Source organism: Vespula pensylvanica, chromosome 13 (assembly GCF_014466175.1).
Source record: "Vespula pensylvanica isolate Volc-1 chromosome 13, ASM1446617v1, whole genome shotgun sequence".
In the NCBI taxonomy this organism is placed as follows: domain Eukaryota; kingdom Metazoa; phylum Arthropoda; class Insecta; order Hymenoptera; family Vespidae; genus Vespula; species Vespula pensylvanica.
The window spans coordinates 4,539,327-4,559,252 of record NC_057697.1 but is presented as its reverse complement, the minus strand read 5'-3'; the positions used below and the strand labels follow the sequence as shown (position 1 = coordinate 4,559,252).

The 19,926-nt window shown below is 31.5% G+C and overlaps 2 protein-coding genes across 2 annotated transcripts in view; one reads left to right on the top strand and one right to left on the bottom strand.

The window, feature by feature from the left end:
• The first annotated feature begins 9,653 nt into the window (after positions 1-9,653).
• Positions 9,654-19,784, top strand: LOC122633779 (LIM/homeobox protein Awh-like). The gene is made up of 3 exons (XM_043822120.1): positions 9,654-9,970; positions 17,920-18,374; positions 18,885-19,784. Exons 1-3 carry the CDS (start codon positions 9,723-9,725, stop codon positions 19,091-19,093), a joined length of 912 nt encoding a protein of 303 aa, XP_043678055.1. The 5' UTR covers positions 9,654-9,722; the 3' UTR covers positions 19,094-19,784.
• LOC122633778 (LIM/homeobox protein Awh-like) overlaps positions 15,189-19,926 on the bottom strand; it is a 37,045-nt gene continuing 32,307 nt past the window's right edge. Inside the window, exon 7 of the mRNA XM_043822118.1 lies at positions 15,189-15,453. The gene's annotated coding sequence lies outside the window, so the exon portion shown is untranslated. The remainder of the gene's footprint in view (positions 15,454-19,926) is intronic.

Below are 19,926 nucleotides of genomic sequence, written 5' to 3'. Positions count from 1 at the left end.
TATACATATACGTATACATATACATATACATATACATATACATATACATATACACATATATAATACGATTTCGGAATGGCAATAAAAAGTCAAAAAAAAGGAAAAAGAAAGTAAAAAAAAGAAAAGAAAAGAAAAAAGAACTAAAGAAGAGGAGGAGGAAAAGGGGAGAGAAGGAGAAGGATAGCGAGAACTCGTTTGACACTTTTCCAAGCACTCCAACGAAAAATTCATATTCATCATACTGGCGTGGGCGTATATGTATCCCTTTCGAATGGAATCGAAAAAAAGATATATATATATATATATACAACAAAAAGAGAAAGAGAGAGAGAGAGAGAGAGAAAGAGAGAGAGAGAGAGAGAGAGAGAGAGAGAAGGTGTATCTACCTAACATCGAAAGTTAGGCAGAAGGAATATGGTGTTGGATGGAGGGAATGGAAAGGGTGGTGGTGATGAAGAAGGAGGAGGAAAGAGGGATGGGATGGAGGAGTAGACCTATAGCAGTGATAAAAGGCGTTAGTCCATTCCAGAATGATTTATGTGTCGGCGAGGCCGAAATACAAACAGGTGCTCGAACCCCCTTGAGATCCCAAACTCATCGAAAATAAAAAAAGAAAATGTGAAGATGGAAAAGTCGAATACATTGACGGTTACATAAATATGTATGCTAGTATGTAGGTAGGTATAAGTATAGCTATATTATGTTTTTTTTTTATTTTTTTATAAGAAAAAGATGATAAAAATTGGATATCGGGAGGCGGAAGGGAAAGAGGAGAGGGAGATAACTATCTAACGGATTGGATAACTTATTGTTCATTTCGTTTTCTTTGCTGTTTTTGGGGGAGGGAGTTGATAGAAGTAATTATTTTTAGAACGCAGACAAGAAGAAATATATTTTGTAGATATGTTATAAATACCGGTATATATATTTATTGTTTGTTTTTAGTATTATTAAATTATTATAATATAGATCAACTTAATAAAAATTAATTGAAAAGTTCAATGTCTTCAAAAATTGTTTCTTAAAATTACAGTTAGGTATATAAACTGACCTAATTAATATGTATGTGTGTGTGTGTGGGTATAAGATTAGTTTATATATATATATATATATATATGTATATATATATATGCTTTTTTAATAATACCGTATTATTATAACGTAGATAAATTTAATACAAAATGATTGATAAATTTATAGAATAGATTAAATGATTAATAAATTTATAGATAAATTAACAAATATATATTTTAGTCGATCCAAAAATTGTCTTTTACAATCAAGCTAGTTTTATATACTGATTTTAGATATGTACATTTAAGTATATACTTCTTTTATAATACTATTATTATAACATACATCAACCTAATAAAAAATGATTAATAAATTTTATTCTTTCAAAAATTATCTCTATGTTAGGCTAGTTTTTTAATTACTCTCACGTAAATACTGATCAAGATAAAGGTGTATTTGTATATTATTTTTAGTACTATTACATTACATTCAATACTAGTATATTATTATAACATATTCAGATCAAGCTAATATTAACTAAACACTTATTATTTATTTATGTCAATTTAATTATGATTATTAATTATTTTTACGTCAGTTTAATTATCATTGTAATCACACACACACACACACACACACACACACACACACACACACACACACACACACACACACACACACACACACACACACACACACACACTTAATTCTCCTGTCCCTATCAAAAAGAGAAAAAGTCAAATGATTTGTTACAAAACGTCAACCCTACTTTTCTTTTTCTATTTGCCAAGAGATATAGTTTCTTAACAATCTAAAATTCTGTTTAGATTCTCTCGAATCTTTCATCCCTCTTTTTCTTCTTCTTCCTTTCCTTTTTATTTTCCTTCTTCTTCAGATATCTCTCGATATCTTATGTCGTACGATAGATCCACAAAGAAAGTTTACTCGTGTAAGAGAAAGATGGATGAACATGGACGCACACATACACACACACGCACACACGCACACACACACACGCACGCACGCACGCACACACACACACAGGCGTACACAAACATGCACACGGACACATATACACGGGAAACGTGAAGTTTGTGCTGAATCACCGCTGAAATTCCATCAAAGTTTGCGATTCTTAAAGTTGAGAAAAATTCAGGCAACAGTGTAGAAGAAGAACGGAACGGGAATAGGGAAGAGTAATAAAAAAAAAAAAGAAAAAACGAAGGAAGAAAAAATAATACAGAAAAAAAAAGAAAATAAAAAGAAAAGAAAAGAAAAGATAAGAGAAAAGAGAGGTGGGAGTGGGAGGGAGTGAGGAGGGAGGTATGGGTTGCGAAGAGTTCATAAATGGGGGGATGAGATTTTGCACGGCACATGCGCCCAACTCACGCGAGCACATTACCCAACCAGAGTTAGCTTTGGTTCAATAGTAGGAATGAAAGAACATGGGCGTGTTCACGATAGGCGGAGTTCTGTTGTACCAACCTCTTCAATATTCTACCAAGAGTGGGATAGAGAAAAAGAGAGGAAGATAGAGGGAGAGAGAGAGAGAGAGAGAGAGAGAGAGAGAGAGAGAGAGAGAGAGAGTGAGACAGAGAGGGAGAGAAAGAGAAAGAACCTTCTTCTCTCTAGTAGCTACAAGAGAGACACAGATATACGTATGCTGAGTTTCTGTAGTATGAGTGTTACTTCTCTTTTGAGAATGTATTGGTGCACAGGAATAGTGGTGCGAGTGGTAGGGGCATGATCGAGGATGCCAGTCTTCTCCGGGACACGGATCCGGATAGGATACTTGCTGATCTTTCATCTCTCATCGTCATCGGGATCGTGAAAAAAAAAGAAGAAAAAGAGGAAGAAGAAGAAGAAGAAGAAGAAGAAGAAGAAGAAGAAGAAAGAAAAAAAGTTTCTACGTTCAGTTAATTGTGCGTTGGTTAATTACGATTTTTCGATACGATATATATATATATATTTTTTTTTTCCTTCTATCTTACTCTTTTTTCCTTTCACCTTTTCCTCTTTCTTTCTTTTCCGTGTTTTTTCTTCGTTTTCTTTTTCTTTCGTTCTTTTTTCTTCTCCTTTTTTTTACATTTCTTTCTTTTTCTTTTTTTTTTTTTTCATTCGGTGAAACCTTACTTTCGATCGTATTCGTTGAAAAAATAATACTTGTTCCGATTTGACTTAACGTGACTTTGGTTTTGTTGTGAATGAGAACTTTTACGAGATAGTGGAAGGATGGAGTTGAAGGTCGAGGATTCGTGACCTCCTTCCTTTTTTTTCTCTTAACGACGGGAGAAAAGATGAAGGTACGTTTTTCTTTTTTTGAGGGGGTGAGGATAGGGTGGGGTGAGGGGGGATAGAATTTTTATGCGATTCTATTATTTTTGGTGATTAAGATACTGATTCGAAAATTATTTGTTCATAATTTCGTTACCGTCGGATGGTCATAAAATTTTTATTAAAAATTTGATATCTCGCAAATCGCGCAAATGTACTCGTAAGTGCGACAATAAATGATAATAAAATTAAATTAATTTGTTATATCGAAGGGTGAAACTGTTAAAAATATATTTTCTAATGCAAAAAACAACAAAATTAACGATAATACTTGTTAATAAAGAAAAATGGTTATAGTCATCGATAAAGTTGTTTTTCTTTTATCTATTTTTTTTTTTATATAGTAGAACTGTCATATCTGCAAAAACCAAAACTTCGTCAACACAAAGGTAAATCATTGAAAATTAATTATAGTATTGATTCGATATAAAATCGTTATAATTATTCGAATTTCAAATAATAAATAAAATTTCAAGTAAATAAATAAAAGATTTGTTATCAATTAATTAAAAATTGTAAATGTCTATGTATTATTTAAAAAGAAAACATCAATTAAGAATTTGATATTTCGAATAAATTCGTACGAATTTCGATAAAATTTTTCTTTGAATATCGGTGATACGAGAAAAACGAAATTATGAGATGAGTTATAAAGAGTGAATTTTGAGAGAGACAGAAAAAGACAGAGAGAGAAAGAGGGGGGAAGGTGATGATGATGATGGTGGTGGTGGTGATCGTGGTGGTGGTGGTGGTGATGATGGTGGTGGTGGTAAAGGTGCAGTTTCGATATTCGGTAGTGAGTAGTCGGTAGGCCGAAGCTCGTTTGACCCTTGCACTCGAGCATTTCTCATTTTGTCAGCTCATCTCCGTCGCCTCGGCCTTAAAAATGACTTCTATTATTCTTTCTCATTACGGCTTGATTGCGTTGCCCGAACCACCTACGATGGCAAATAACGTGGTAGATATTTTTCGTCGAGAAAAATTTTCGACGAGTTTGAATCTTTTCTCTGTCTTTTTTTTTCTTTCTCTTTGCGAAATTTAAAAAAAAAAATAAGAATTATTTTTGTTTTCTATTTTTTTTTTAATAACATTTCAAATATTTAATTAATAAAATGTTACTAGTTTAATAATATTTGTATATTTATTATCAAATATTTAAACAGATATGATGAATATAAAAATATTAGTATTAGGGTTTATAAAATATTTTTAGTCAAATGATATTATATATTTTCTTTATAAATATTATATACTTCGAAGTTCTTGCATGATCTTTGATTTAGTTATATAATATGTACTAAAAATTTGTGATCCAAATAGGATTTATTATTTATATGTCAGTCATTAAAAATTCAAAATATTATATAAACGATGATCAAGATTTTTTTTACAAAATTTTCTTTGTTTTCCTTTTCTTTTCGTATTTGTAAAAATGGCCAATATTTCATAGCAGTGTTACAATAGTAACCTAAACCTTCAAATGATTTCAAGTGGTAAAAGTTAATTTTCGTCCTTTTAGGAAAGGTTTTCTAAGGGATAGGTAGGATCTCTTTTAAGTTGGGTCACCATTCCAAAGTGTTGTAAATTATCCCTCGTATTTTACTCGGAAGTCATGAATAGCCTAACAGTAGACCAATGAACACAGTTTCGCAGGATTTTCTTGACCCAGAGAGGATTTTCATGTCCTAAATGTGTTTCTTTTTCTAATCTCGTTTGTGTTTAAGTCTCGTTATGGTGTGACTAGAAATACTAAAGAACTCATTGTAAACAGATAGAAGCATACCTTTCCTTCTTTAAAATTCTATTAACTCGTAATCCTTAAATCTTAACAATAATCGTTGTTAAACGATATTATGAAAATGATGATATGGAAATAAAAAAATTATATTGTTTGAAAATCGACGAGAAATATTTTCGACGCAATTTTGTCAAATGCGAATAATTTTTAATTCTTTTGACAATTTTAAATTCATCGTATGGGGACCATTCAAATTGTATGGGTCATGTTGTTACGAAATAATTTAAAAAAATATTTAACATAATGTTGTTATATATATATCGATGAAATACCAAAATATTATCGAAAATTTCTAAATGTTAACTTCTTTCTGATTTTGTCATACATTTTTATAAATAATACATTTTCAATATATCAAAATTTATAGTAAGTTTATTTTAAATACATGTCATAAATATAACAAAAACGTAACAATTAATTTCAAACAAATTTAATATAATTTTAATATATCCAAGCACGATAAAATCATAAAAGATTTTTTAAGAAAGAGATTTTCAAATATCGATAATTTCTCCAATTAACTTACCGATGAACATTAAACATTTAACACGTAACATTATTAAAAATACTAAACAAACGTGATATCAACGTGAAAATATCTTAATTGATAAAGTCGTCTAATATCAAATATGAAATTAAACAATTTTTCACGGGTGTGAAAAGTTCATTCAAAAATATTATTGACAAATTTCGTTTGAAAATATAAGATTAAAAACGAAATAAAATAAACAAAATAAATGAATACTTTCGAAATGTTAAATAATTACAAAAAGACTCGTCATAATGTTGTATATGTATATTATATACGGGAGATCCGGTGTTACACAGAGAGCCGATAGATTTTTCGCGATCGGCGTTGACGTTAATGGTTGCTGATCGAACGAAGGTGCGAAAAAAGAGAGACAGACAGAGATAGAGATAGATAGATAGAAAGAGAGAGAGAGAGAGAAAGAAAGAGAGAGAGAGAGAGAGAGAGAGAGAGAGAGAGAGAGAGACCGACGGAAATAATCGACGTCGGTGAATCTTTACGCCAACGTATCGAAAAGCCATAGGGCATAAATCACAGGTGGGAAGTTCGACTTTGCCTTCGGCAGATCATAAATCAATGGCCGTCCAGTTATACGTGAAATGATTACCACTCGACGTGGAACGGACAGAACGAACGAGGAAGAAGAAAGATAGAGAGAAATGAAGAAAATAAAAAAATAAGATAAAGAGCCGTCGGATCTCTCTCTCTCTCTCTTTCTCTCTCTCTCTTTCTCTCTCTGTTTCTCTCACTCATTCTTTCTCTCTCTCTCTCTCTCTCTCTCTCTCTCTCTCTCTCTCTCTCTCTCTCTCTTTCTGTCTATCTATCTATCTGTCTGTCTGTCTGTCTTTCTCTCTCTGTTTCTCTCTCGAAAATTGCCTGTCTTCGATGTATCAACATTTTTACTTATCCCCTATATCGAAATTCTTTACTACAAAATATCACATCTATCTTTCTTATACATTTCGTAGATTTATTTTCAAAATCGATCATGCAAAATTCGTTGGATTATTTTACGTAAAATTAACATAGAATTTTAATAGTCAATCGAATAAAAGTATATATATATATATATATACTGGTAGTAGATAAGCGCTGGAATTTGATTGTCCGAAAGTAACGTGAAAAAAAAGAAAAAGAAAAAAAAAGAATACCAAAAAAAAAAAAAAAAACCCATACCTACCTACGTTAAAATATTCACGTCCATTGCCTGAACATAATATTACGTATGAGAACATGGAAATTCAATGGCTATTAATTTCTTTCGATATAAAATTTATAAAATAATTCAAAAGTAACGAGTAACTACGCCATGTTACACGTGGTTCGTGTCAATTTGTAAAAAGAGAAGAAGAAAAGAAAGAAAAAAAAAAAAGAAATAATATTATCGATGATATCCTATAATAGATACGATCGTGTATGCAAAATAGATCGAACCCGAAGCGAGGAGTTGCGGTAAGGTAGGCCAAACGTTCTAATTAATTCACCGGTCTAAACAGATTAGTCGATTGATCAATCGCAAAGTCGTAGAATAACAACTTGGTAAGTTTGCCCACGTGGTAATTAATATTATCGATTCCGTGCTCGATTTGTATTCGTTCCTACCGGACCAAAGTGGATTCTGTAAAAAAGGTTCATATCTATCGAATATATATACATACATACGTACATACATATATACATTTGATCGGATTTAATCTTGTTATTGGTTTACGATTTGATAAATAGACTTTTTTCTTTTTCTTTTTTTTTCTTTCCTTTTTTTTTATATAGTAAAGCATCGATTTGATAAATTATTGCGTACGAAAAAAAAAAAAACAAAAAAAGAAGAGAATAGGAAAAAGAAAGAAATACTAAAATTCACGAATCGATTCTATTGAAATATTTGTAAATTTTTTTTTTATCAGATATGAATGAATAACAACGCATCACTTTTATTTATTCGTTTTTTTTTGTTTAATATCATTATTAATTAATGTTAAATATTTAATAAAATAAATGATTGCATCTAAATTATTATGAATATTTTGGTCAGTATTTATAATAAAAATATCGGTATGTAATATAAGCGATCGGTGTAAATACTTGTCTGGTCTTTTTGTCTTTTTTTTTTTTACGATGACCATCCATTTGAAATACTGACAAATTGTTATATCTATAAATTTTTTAATTAAAATGCCGATCATTTTTGCATTAATGAGTATCATACTGATCGCTTATATTATCTATTGATATTTTATTATAAATAATGACTATTTTTTTAAAATACTGATTAGAAATGTTATATATATATATATATATATATATATATATATATGATCAGAATAAATACGCAGTATATATATAGACAGAGTGTTTCAAAAATATATAATTAAATTTAAAGAGCATATTCTTCTTATCATAAGGATTAAAAAAATGTTTTTCTTTCCTTAAAAATTATTTTTCATTTATTATAGATTTTAAGAACATTTGAAACTGTTACAATGTTTCATTAAGGAAACCATTGAAAATGATTTCCTTCGATATTAATGCGTCTAATAAATAATATAAATTTTTAATGACGGACATATTACCTGATGTAAATAAAAAATTAATATAACTTTATAAGGAAGCGTTTCCAAAGTAATGTTTACACGATTGTTTTCATCATTTACTTTAAATAAATATGCTTTTAAAGTTTGGTAATTTATTTCTGAAACAATCTATATATATTTTTTTATATTATTATATAAATATATATTTATATAATAATATATATATTTTATTATTATTATTACTTTATATAATAATAATTTGTTAAATATTAAGTTAATGAAACGTGTCGTTTAATCACTTATATATTTACGCAAATAATAGATATATGTTTCTTAAGGTTAAAGTGTTCACGCGAAGAGTATCCATAAGAAGGTTACCATAGCAAACAACGTAAGAGCGTAGGACGTAGGGCCATTTACGAGGATCTTAGTCACGTAACGAAGCATATCGGTGTAACACGTACCATGGTTTTCTTCTCCTTAGCCAGAAGCGTAAAGCACAAATGGCAAAACTATAGCTAGCTCATCACCAACAACGGATACATTGATACATCTTGTGTTAGTGAGAGAGGAGACGTCATTTATCAATCCGACGAGACCCTCTAAGACTCCTCGGTTATTTATTGTTATTATTATTATTTTATTTTTTTTTATTTTCGTCTTACTTATATTAATTGAGATTTGGAGCCCGCAGCAAAGGAAGACTCTTGCGAATGCGACTTCTTCGATATTCAACCCGGAAATTTGTGTTCCTCGGCACAGACACAATAGCTTATATGAAAGAAAGAAAAAGAAGAAGAACAATAAAAGAAAAAAAAAAGAGAAAGAAAAAGAAAACAGAAAATGCAAAAAAAGTAGAGAGAGAGAAAAGAAAAGAAAAGAAAAGAAAACGAACAACGTTAGATTTGCTTCTCAATTTTCCACGGTTGGCTCGGGAATAAAGTGGATAGAGGTTACTACCGGAACGGTTTCTCGCGTTTAACGGACTACTATCGTGCTCTTTTCAAGCTGGCCAGTTGGCTTTACGGGAACGTGAACGCGATTCCATTTTATTACCTAATCAAACCGACGACATACAGATTTTATGGATCGAATAATAAATCCTATTGAATGTAATCCTCCTCGTTTCTTCATCCATTAAACTTATAAACGTTCAAGGAAATATTTCAAATATTTATCAAATACAAAATAAAACGAATTTATTAAAACGATTCAAAATTCACTTTATATATATATATATATATATATCATTGATTTCATTTCATTTCATTTTTAGACCGAGTTGGAGACGGACAACGAATGTTCGGATAGTATGATCTGCTCGACCAACCACAACAACAACAACAATAACAACAACAACCACAACAACAACAACAACAATATTCACAGTGCCAATAACAACAACAATAATAATAATACTCAGAATCATAATAACAACAACAACAACAACAACAACAACAACAACAATAATAACAACAATCATGGGCCTGGTAAGAAAGGAAACAATGCAAGCGCAATGGCGAAGAGTGCTATAGTTGTTGGGGGTAGTATTGGTGCTAAAGAAAATGGTCAACAACAGGATGGCATGGAAATGGATTGTGGTGGTTGCGGAGAAAGTGTCCGAGAACGTACCGTACTATGTGTTGGGGGTCGTACATGGCATTCGAGATGCCTCAAGTGTTGCGCTTGTGCCAGACCTCTTCATGATCAACATTCCTGTTTTCTTCGGGGGATGAGACTCTATTGTCGACACGATTACGCCCTGTAAGTTAACCTTTCGATTTTATTCCAGTCGTAATTTTGATTGAATGTTTCTTTTCTTTCTTTTTCTTTTCTTGTCTTTTCTTTTCTTATCTTTTCTTTTCTTTTCTTTTCTTTTCTTTTATTTCTTTTTCTTTTTTTTCTTCTTCCTTGAAGCTCCTAAAGATTTTATCTTAGGACAAATCGAATAGCTACTATAGTAGCACTCGTATTCATTTTTATTTTTTTATTTTTCTTTTTTTTTCTTTCTCTCGTTTTTTTTTTTTTTCCTTGAATCTCTTAAGAACTTTGGATTGGGCTGGATTAGGATTGCAAGTTGTTTCACATATTGCGGATTTATCTGACAATTAATGATGATAAATCATGCGATTATTTCGGTCCACAATATTTCGTCATTTCTTTTCTCTCAGACAAATCGAATAACTATAGTAGCAATCGCATTTATTTCTAATTTCTTATTCTTCATTTTTTCTTTTTCTTTTCTTCTTTCTTTAAAATAGGTCAGATTAGCTAGATTGCAAATGAGTAGATGCAAGGTTTCTTTTCTTTTCTTTTCTTTTCTTTTCTTTTCTTTTCTTTCTTTTCTTTTTTCTTTCTTTTTTTTTCTTCCTTCTTTGAACCTTCTAAACTAGAACAAATCGAATAGCTATAATAACAATCGCATTCATTTCAATTTTCTTATTTCTTTTTCTTTCTTTTTTTTTCTTTGAATCTCTTAAAAACTTTAGATGGGGAAGTTGTTTCACATATTGCGAATTTATGTGATAATTAATCATGATTAATCATGCAATTATTTCGTTTCACAATGTTTCGTCATTTCTTTTCTCTCAGACAGGTCGAATAACTACAGTAGCAATGGTATTTATTTTTAGTTTTTTATTTATCATTTTTCTTTCTTTTCCTTTCTTCTTTATTTATTTATTTTTTTTTCTTTGAATCTCCTAAGAACTTCAAATTAGGCCAGATTGTATGTTGTTTTACTTATATTGCGGATTTATGTAAAAATTAACCATAATAATTAATCATAAGATTATTTTTATTCACAATGTTAATCCATTACTTTGTTTTGTTATTTTTTCTTTTCTCATAAATCGAATAATGATAGTAGCAGTCATTTAATTATTTTTCCAGATAAAATTGATAAAATGATGATTTATTTATTTGACGACTCTCTTTAAAAATCGAATAATAATCGATTATTTGCCGACATAATTCATATTTAATTATACAAATATTTATATTTTTTTAAACCGAATCGAACAGAACTCGTTCATGCTAATCTTTATATTTGCTTAACGAAAAAATCTTTCAAAAAAATAAACAAAATTTAACATTTCCTTCCTCTCTATCTCTCTTTTTCTTTTCTTTCTCTTTTTATTTTTTTAAACCTCGAACTGCAGATTGACCTAGATTAGAATCGCAAGTTGTTTGACATATTGCAAATTTAAGTGAAAATTAAAGATAATTGATCGTGTGATTATTTCGTTCCACCATGTTAACTCATTACATTATTTTATCATTTTTTCCTTTCCCATACATCGAACAATGATAGTAACAGTCGCATTTAACTACATTTCACTCACATCGAATGATACAAATCGATTATACACATATTAACATTTTTTTAATCCGAACCGAATAAAATTCGTTGGTGTACTAATCTTTACATTTCAGTTCAACGAAATCTTTACGATTGTATAACCGAAAACAAAAGTGAAAAAAATAAAAGATAAAGGAAATCTGACATTTCCTTTCTCTCTCTCTCTCTCTCTCTCTCTTTCTTTTTCTCTCTGTCTCTTTCTTTCTTCTTTTTTTCTGTCTTATTTTTATCTTTTCTTTTTTCTTTTTTTTTTCTTTCTTTCTCTGGATCTCGATGATATACGATTACATCCGTTTCTCCGTTGCGTTCCATTCATAAGAAGAACGGAATAGCGCACGATATTCGGCCGGTAGTAGGCGATCCAGTAGTAGGATTACGGATTATCGATGGAAGCCAATAATATTCGTTCGTATCGAAGAGAGCACAGTGGCACCCTGCTGATTCGAGGCCGGTGCCCAAAGCCGATCTTAAGAAGACGTTTCTCGGCTACCACTACGGGAGCTCATCTCGTAAAGAGAAGGACAGAAGGGGAAAGAAAAAGAGGGAGGTAGTGGATCGAGGGTTGAGAGAAGGGGGAGGGAGATCATTTGTTCGTCTTATGCTACAGCGTCGCGACGCCTGTTCCTTACTTTCTGAACTTTAAACATTTTTTACTAGGAACATTCTTTCTCCCTCTCTCTTTGTCTCTTTATTTCTGTCTCTTTATATTTCTCTCTAAGTAACTCTTGGAGTCGGTATACTATTCGGTATATTTAATATAATAATAATAATAATAGTAATTAATAATAATTATATTATTATCATTGATAAATAATAATAATGATTACAGTCTAATAATAATAATAATAATTAATAATAGTATTATTATTAACGATAATAATAAGAATAATAGTAATAATAATAATAATAATAATAATATTTAAAAAAAGAAATAAATATTGTCACTTATGTGTATCTGTTGCCATTAATTACATGTTAATTTTATAAACTTTTTATTTAGAAATACTCTCCTTTTCTTTTTCTAAGCATAATAATTCTTGGATTCGGAATATTATTCGATATATTTAATAATAATAATAATGTCGATTATTTAAAAAAGAAATTAATATAATCGATTATGTGTAACCGTTGTCATTGATTGAATATTAATTTTACAAACTTTTTACTCAGTCTTCTTCCTCTCTAAATTATTTTTGAATTTGATAGATTACTCGACATATTTAATAATAATAATATCAAAAAACGAAACAAATATTATCGATTATGTATATTTGTTATTGTTAATTTTAGAAATTTTTCGCTTAGGAAAACTCTTTTTTTCTCTCTAACTCTTGGATTTTATATATTATTCGTGATATTTTCTACTACTACTAGTACTATTACTATTAACACCACTACTGTTAATAATAATAATAATAAGAAATATATTTTGCCAAAATAATCATTATTAATTATATATGTATCTATTATTTCCATTATTTATTATAGAAAATTTGCTGTTTTGACGATAGATAAAACAAGGGATGATTTCGTTCTCTTAAAATTTCCTTTCTACTATCCAAAAAATAGTTTCTTACATAACCTCAAACTCCCTAAATATTTAAAAAATTTCATTTATTTCAATATTTCCATATTTGATAATCTTTCTTGAATGGACAAAAACTTACTACGTAATGATCAAACTAGATATCCAACTAGAACTTATTTGTGATTCCAAGACGTGATTGAACATAAAAAGAACACAAAAAGAAATATAAGAATATAAATAGAATCTTCTGTGATATTTGAAAATCTGATGTTAGAAGAGGTAGATGAGGGTTAGTTAAAAAAATTTTTATTGGTTGTTTAGCGAAGGAAAAAGGTCACGTGGCTTGCGGATCTATGAGCGTAGAGATCTACAGATCACATATATGTATACGTTACTGTGGGTTGCGTTCGACGTCTTATACGAACGTAAGAGTCTCTCGCCGTTGGGTGATTAATGTCTTCCGATGGTTCTCTTCTTCTTCTTCTTCTTCTTCCTTCTCTTCTTTTTCTTCTTCGTCGTCGTCGTCTCCTCCTTCAGACCTCACGTACAGTCGGCTATTCACATCACTGTACACTCATGCTCGTGCACGACCTGCGAAGTCACGTTGACGTAGAAGGTGTCCCGATGCCGGTGAACCCGAAGAAAAAGCCGAACCGTGTCTCAGGACCAAGTTCTATACTCGATCATCGAAAGATTCGCGATCCTAAGGATCTAGAGATTCAACAGGAAGGATCACCTTCGGGAGAGGGAGAGAGGGGTTGGAATTCTTTATTTGGGACGGATACATTCATCTTTGGATATCGCATATGCTATCGAATGGATCCTACAGTTGACTTTATGACTGTCGGAAACATTTTTAATAAATAATTGATCAGTGACTATTTGTTCATATACTCGAATTAATTAATTATTGCGGTGAAGAATATATCAATATTTTCTTCATTTTTAATAAATTAGATATCGTTGGAGTTAACACAGGATGTTTAACCTGATATATTTCTGATTAGGATGATTAAGAGAATACTTTTGTTTGATGATAGAATTTAATGATTCGCCTGTTAATCATCTGTTCAAATTGAAAATGACTAGGACGTATATACGGTAGTAGAAAGTTTTTATGATAAGAGTTTATAGTCATAGGCCATGTTTCGATATCCTAAAAAGGGGGTCAGTTTAGGAGGTAGGACAACGGGTATATATCCTGACAGTACGTTGTACATGTACTACGTGGGTGCCGAGTCACGAGTCGAGGCTGCCGAGTGTCAGTGTTCCAAAGGTCTAAGGAATTCGCCTCGTAAGGCCCCGAGGACCAGGGCCTTACTCTTTCTCTCTTTATTTCTCTCTTTCTCTCTCTCCCTCTCCTTCTCTCTTTCTTTTTCTCTCTCTTTCTCTCTCTTTCTATCACAAGGACCCCGGCGCTTTTCAAGTCGCAAGAGCCGCCTTTTAAATTAATAAATATTCACTGACACTTTCTCCCATCCTCTCGCGTTATCGAGCGCTCCTTTAACCCTATCGCATGGGCCGACTAAAAAAAGAATAAACAGGAGATAGGAGAAAGAAAAAAGAGAGAAAAGGAAAGAGAAGGCGCGAACAAAAATCGTTCTATTAGCCAGTTCCTTACCTTCGGATCGAAACGATCTAACTTGGCTTAATTTACTGTGTCCACTAAAGTCAGGAAGAAAGTGAGCTATCTTCTCGTTAAAAAACTTATTGTTAATTGTGATCAACTTTAATATCTTTAAGCATAGATTATTGTTGTTTGAAATAGTCCAAAATCAATACATTTCTAATCGTTACTTTTCTACATTATTTTCGACAAATCATTCTATTCTATTGAATTGTTCTAGTTCTCAAATTATATTGTTCTATTAACATGTTCTATTTGATAATTTCTCTGATAATTTTCTTTTTTTAAATCCATAAACAATTTCAGTTTAATCGTACTTTGCTAATAGTTTTTGTTTTAAATAAAATGGACGTTAAACGATTAAAATAAACGATGTTTCATAAATAAACGTATAAACATATCGATCGTTACATTTCTATTGAAATAACAAGACATTAAATGTGAACAATCTGGAAACAAGATAATCACATTGACGTTAAAGGGTTATCCAATTGGTCGTACTTCCTTTCTGAACGTAGGGAAAACTCAGTAGTAAATCGTAAAGAATGCGTTGGAACGGCTAATTACTCGGCAAGTCGCACGATCGGCGTGTACTTCGAGGTAGGGTAGTCAGCATCGTGATCGTGATCTGCATGCAGATTGTAGGTACCAGTCGATAGAGAGAGAGTGCTGCTGCATGACTGGGGTCGGCTAGCACCCGACTTAATCCTCCGTTGACTTATAGGGCCCGCCTATGTCGAAGAACAAATGAATAAATTAGGGCGGAGCCGTTTGGTAGCCGACGTACGACCCTGAAGATTTATAGATACTCGATACCAGTTCTCTCTCTTTCTCTTTCTCTCTCTGTGGCTGGTTACACAGGCCCTTATTTTACTCCCTCTTCTTTTCTTTCACGAGTTAAGAGTTTGAGAGAGAAAGAGAAAGAGAAAGAGAGAGAGAGAGAGAGAGAGAAAGAGAGAGAAGGGTGGCGCCACTGTTTATGCAAATGGCACCTTACCCAGTCTCTTCGAAGATATCGCGATTTGATTCGACTATGCGGTAGCTGTTGTTTCTCTCTTGACTTATCTCTCTCTCTCTCTCTCTTTCTCTCCTTCTATTTCTCTTTCTCTTCTAGGTGTCCGAGGCAGGGCTTCTAGGCGTGCCTTTTACACGATCAACATAACCAATAATACCCCGAAAATATCTTCGATACGACGATGACTATGCACAGAACCGAGACTAATCCCTTCCCTGGCTTACCATATTTTTCCATACAATAACCCTAGACGGTCGATGGTGGACCAACCGATTCTTCTTCTCCTTCTTCTCCTTCTTCTTCTTCTTCTTCTCTTTCTTCTTCTTCATCTTCTTCTGCATGGTTGCTCTTTTCCTTGAACTTATGTACTATACGAAAGTTTGATCCTATCCAACATGTTGTTCCTATTTTTCTTTTCTTTTCTTTTTTTCTTTTTCAAAGGAAAACGTGAATGTTTCCTCGTGAGAACTTTTTCTTTCTTTCTTTCTTTCTTTCTTCCTTTCTTCTTTTTTTCCTTTTCTTTGTGAAAAGATCACGATGAAAGTTTCCGAAAATGACTTAGAATTTATTATCTATCTCGATATCTTTTAGAGATTTTTAGTTATCTTTTAGAGTGTTTTAGAGTGAGGTTATGAATTTACTTTAATCTCTATTATTTTTGATTTTATATAATTCTTGATTTACTATAATTTTCTACTAAAATGATTTACTATAATTCTTCGTTTACTTTGTGTTTTTATACTTATTTGTGATTTTATTAGTTTGATAGTTGTTAAAGCATGGTATAGAAAATGTCTAGCTATCGAATCCTTTCATATTTTAAATTGACTGCTGGAAAAGTGAGATTATAAATTTAAGTAGGATCTATTGTAATTTTTTTTTTTATTATATATATCAATTAGATGTATCTTGTGATATTATGATTTTAATAATTCGAATAGATCTGTTAAAAAGAATTAGAAATTAGGGCATTGGAAAAAAATATTTGGAAAAGAAAATGGCGTGATTCTCGAAGATTTAGAGGACAGGTCTCTTAACCTCTTTACTTAATAATAATAATAATAATAATAATAATAATAATAATAATAATAATAATAATAATAATAATAATAATAATCATAATAATAAATAATATAATATAGTAATATTATATAAATATTATATAATAATAATAAATAATAATAATAATATAACGATGGCAATGTTAATATCGTATTTAATAAACAATTGGCTTATTGAAGGGCTATCACCGTCGGCTGAAATTCAAAGGGTTCGAGTCATTTGTTGGCTGGATGGAAGCCACGACTGAGACGTCGAGATAATCTCGACGTAATCTACTTCCCGAATCGCGATGGCAACCCCTCTTAAACGGTGCCCCTGGTTTCTGACGCGCGCCTTTCGGAGGGCCGCTGGACATCGACTCGGTCGAGTAGTATGTTAATGAGGACAGGACCGTGTTCGGGTCTGGCGGTCCTCAATGAACCTGCACCGAGACGCGCGAGATAAAAATAAACTTAACGTTTCTCGTCCTTCTGCAACACAACACAATTTCCGAATCTTAATCTCGCGATAACCTTAATGCAATAGCTTATTTTTCGACTTGTATTTTTTATTTATTTTATATGTTTATTTATTCGACTCGTATCTTTTTCTTTTCTTTTTTTTTTTTATCTTTTTGCGTTCGTTTACATACTCGAAAATATATTATATAAGGACGATTAGATTTTTTGTATCGTCCTGTCGATTCTCACTCAACGATTATTTTAAGATAACTTGTCGAGTAACACTCGAAATTGCATTTTTGAGATAACTTTGTCGGTTCTCACTTCTTCGATTATCGTATTTTGCTAATTCGATTAAATATTATTTAGAATCATATTGTGATACGCGTTCGACGAGTACCACTTGACATGATATCGTGACAAAGTATCATTACGACGTGTTTTGATAACATTGGCAAATGTTATTTGAAACGATATATTAAAATTTGCGATATCAAATTACGTTGACGAGTCATAACAAAACCAGGACAATAAAAAAATCTTTTTTTCTTTTCTTTTGCTTTTTCTCGTTTTTCTCTTTCCTCTTCTTATTTTCTTTTTCCTCAAAAAATCAATTCAAAATAATACGAACGAAAATTGATATCTTTTAATGAAGCATATGAAAAATTATATTGTTTCAGAACATTCGGTGCTAAGTGCGCGAAATGTGGGCGAAGTGTAGGCGCAGGTGATTGGGTTAGGAGAGCCCGTGAAAGGGTTTATCATTTGGCCTGTTTTGCCTGTGACGCTTGTTCACGTCAATTATCGACCGGTGAACAATTTGCTCTGTTGGATGCACGATTATTATGTAAGGCACATTATCTCGATGTAGTCGAGGGAAACAATACTTCTTCCTCCGAAGATTGTGATTCCGAACACGGTGGAAAGGGTAGTAAAACGAAGAGAGTGAGAACCACATTCACTGAGGAACAACTCTCTGTATTACAAGCGAATTTTCAATTGGACAGTAATCCCGATGGTCAGGATCTCGAAAGAATAGCACATGTAACTGGATTAAGTAAAAGGGTCACACAAGTATGGTTTCAAAATTCAAGAGCAAGACAAAAGAAGCACAGTGGCAAAATCAAAACCCAAAGTGAGTTTGTTGTCCGATTTATTTTATTTTATATAATTTATTAACTACATTTTATAATTTTTTTACACCCAAAAATGTTGCAGTAATATTTAAACTCGACAGTATGGATTTATCAAAAATTTGATTTCTCCAGAACAGTTGTTTATAAAAAAAAATGTTAGTCCTACTATCGATTTATTTTTGACTCCCAGGAATATCGCGGACTCCAGAATTTGGATCTACTAAAAATTTAACTTTTTTCGAGAACAAAGTTGTTTATAAAAAGAAAATTCTCTTCCGCACTTTCTATTTATTTTTGACTCTCAAAAATGCTGTTATATATAATAGGAAGTGGACTCCAGAATTTGGAATTATCAAAAATTTCACTTTTCTCGAGAACAATGTTGCCTATAAGAAAAAATTAAATTTCATATTTTCGATTTATTTTTAATAAAAAATTTTCGTAAAAGACTGTAGGTGTTCGAAATAATTCTCTATTTTGGCCCTATTTTTTGTTTTCATATTTTCCAGTGCACCATTCACCGCCAATGCAACATCATCCGACGGAATTGTATCCCAGTAGTGTGAACGTGGTCGGAGCATACCTAGGTGGTTATCAAGGTGGCAGTGCAGGAAGTGAAAGTCCCGGAAGTCCATTAACCCCACTGACACCAATGACACCCTTAACACCAACTACCCCGACTCATCACCAGCCACAATTTTGTCATCAAACGGGATAAAAATCTGCTCGATACTGGCAGATCTTTTTTATGTGTACATAGAATTAAAAAAAAAAAGAAAAGAAAGAAGAAAATAAAAGAAAAAGAGAGAGGAAAAGAAGATGAGAAGATGAGATTAAATAAAAACAAACAAACAAAAAATGATCGATCGTAGAATATGATCGGTCCGTAGTTTAGTAACATAAACGAGCTTTTAATCTTTATTTATTCGACGTCAGCGATTTAAATCGGTGCAAATTTCCGACGAAAAAATAAAAAAGAAGAGAAACAAGAAAAAAGAAATCGGATTTCCTGTTATCCTTTATTAATGTTAAAAAGAAAGAAAGGAAAAAGAAAAACGCGGGAAATGTACGATTATTCATTAAATCGGGTTTTAAAATAAACGATGCGTAAATATACGTACATGTAAATTTGCTTTCATATTTTTTATATCTATCGCTATCGAAAAGATTTGAAAGATGAAAGGATTGTAAATAAATAAATTTTCCGTTCCCTTTTTCTTTCTCTCCTCCGACTCCCTCACTCTTAACCCTCTTTCTATTATCATTCACGTTCGAACTTTTTTGTACATAAAAAAAATTTTTAGGAATAATGTGCGATCATTATACGTACGATAACGTTCTTGCACATTCATTATTGCAATATTGTAAGCCGTACTGTTAATAATAAAAATGTCTTTTGCTGTTATAAATATATGTCATTTGCATATGTCCCTCATTTACCTTTACTTCGACGAGTATAATAATGTTTTATTTCAATATCGATGAACATAGTAATAGATCGAAATAAAAATTTTAAAGTTTATTCAAAATAAGAAGAAATAATTTTTGCAA

Bases quoted from the DNA above. Each gene is read 5' to 3' on its own strand.
- LOC122633779 (XM_043822120.1), top strand. From the start codon at position 9,723: ATGGCGAAGAGTGCTATAGTTGTTGGGGGTAGTATTGGTGCTAAAGAA. The intron at 9,971-17,919 runs GTAAGTTAACCT...ATATTGTTTCAG, and splicing joins TGTCGACACGATTACGCCCT to AACATTCGGTGCTAAGTGCG. The intron at 18,375-18,884 runs GTGAGTTTGTTG...CATATTTTCCAG, and splicing joins TGGCAAAATCAAAACCCAAA to TGCACCATTCACCGCCAATG.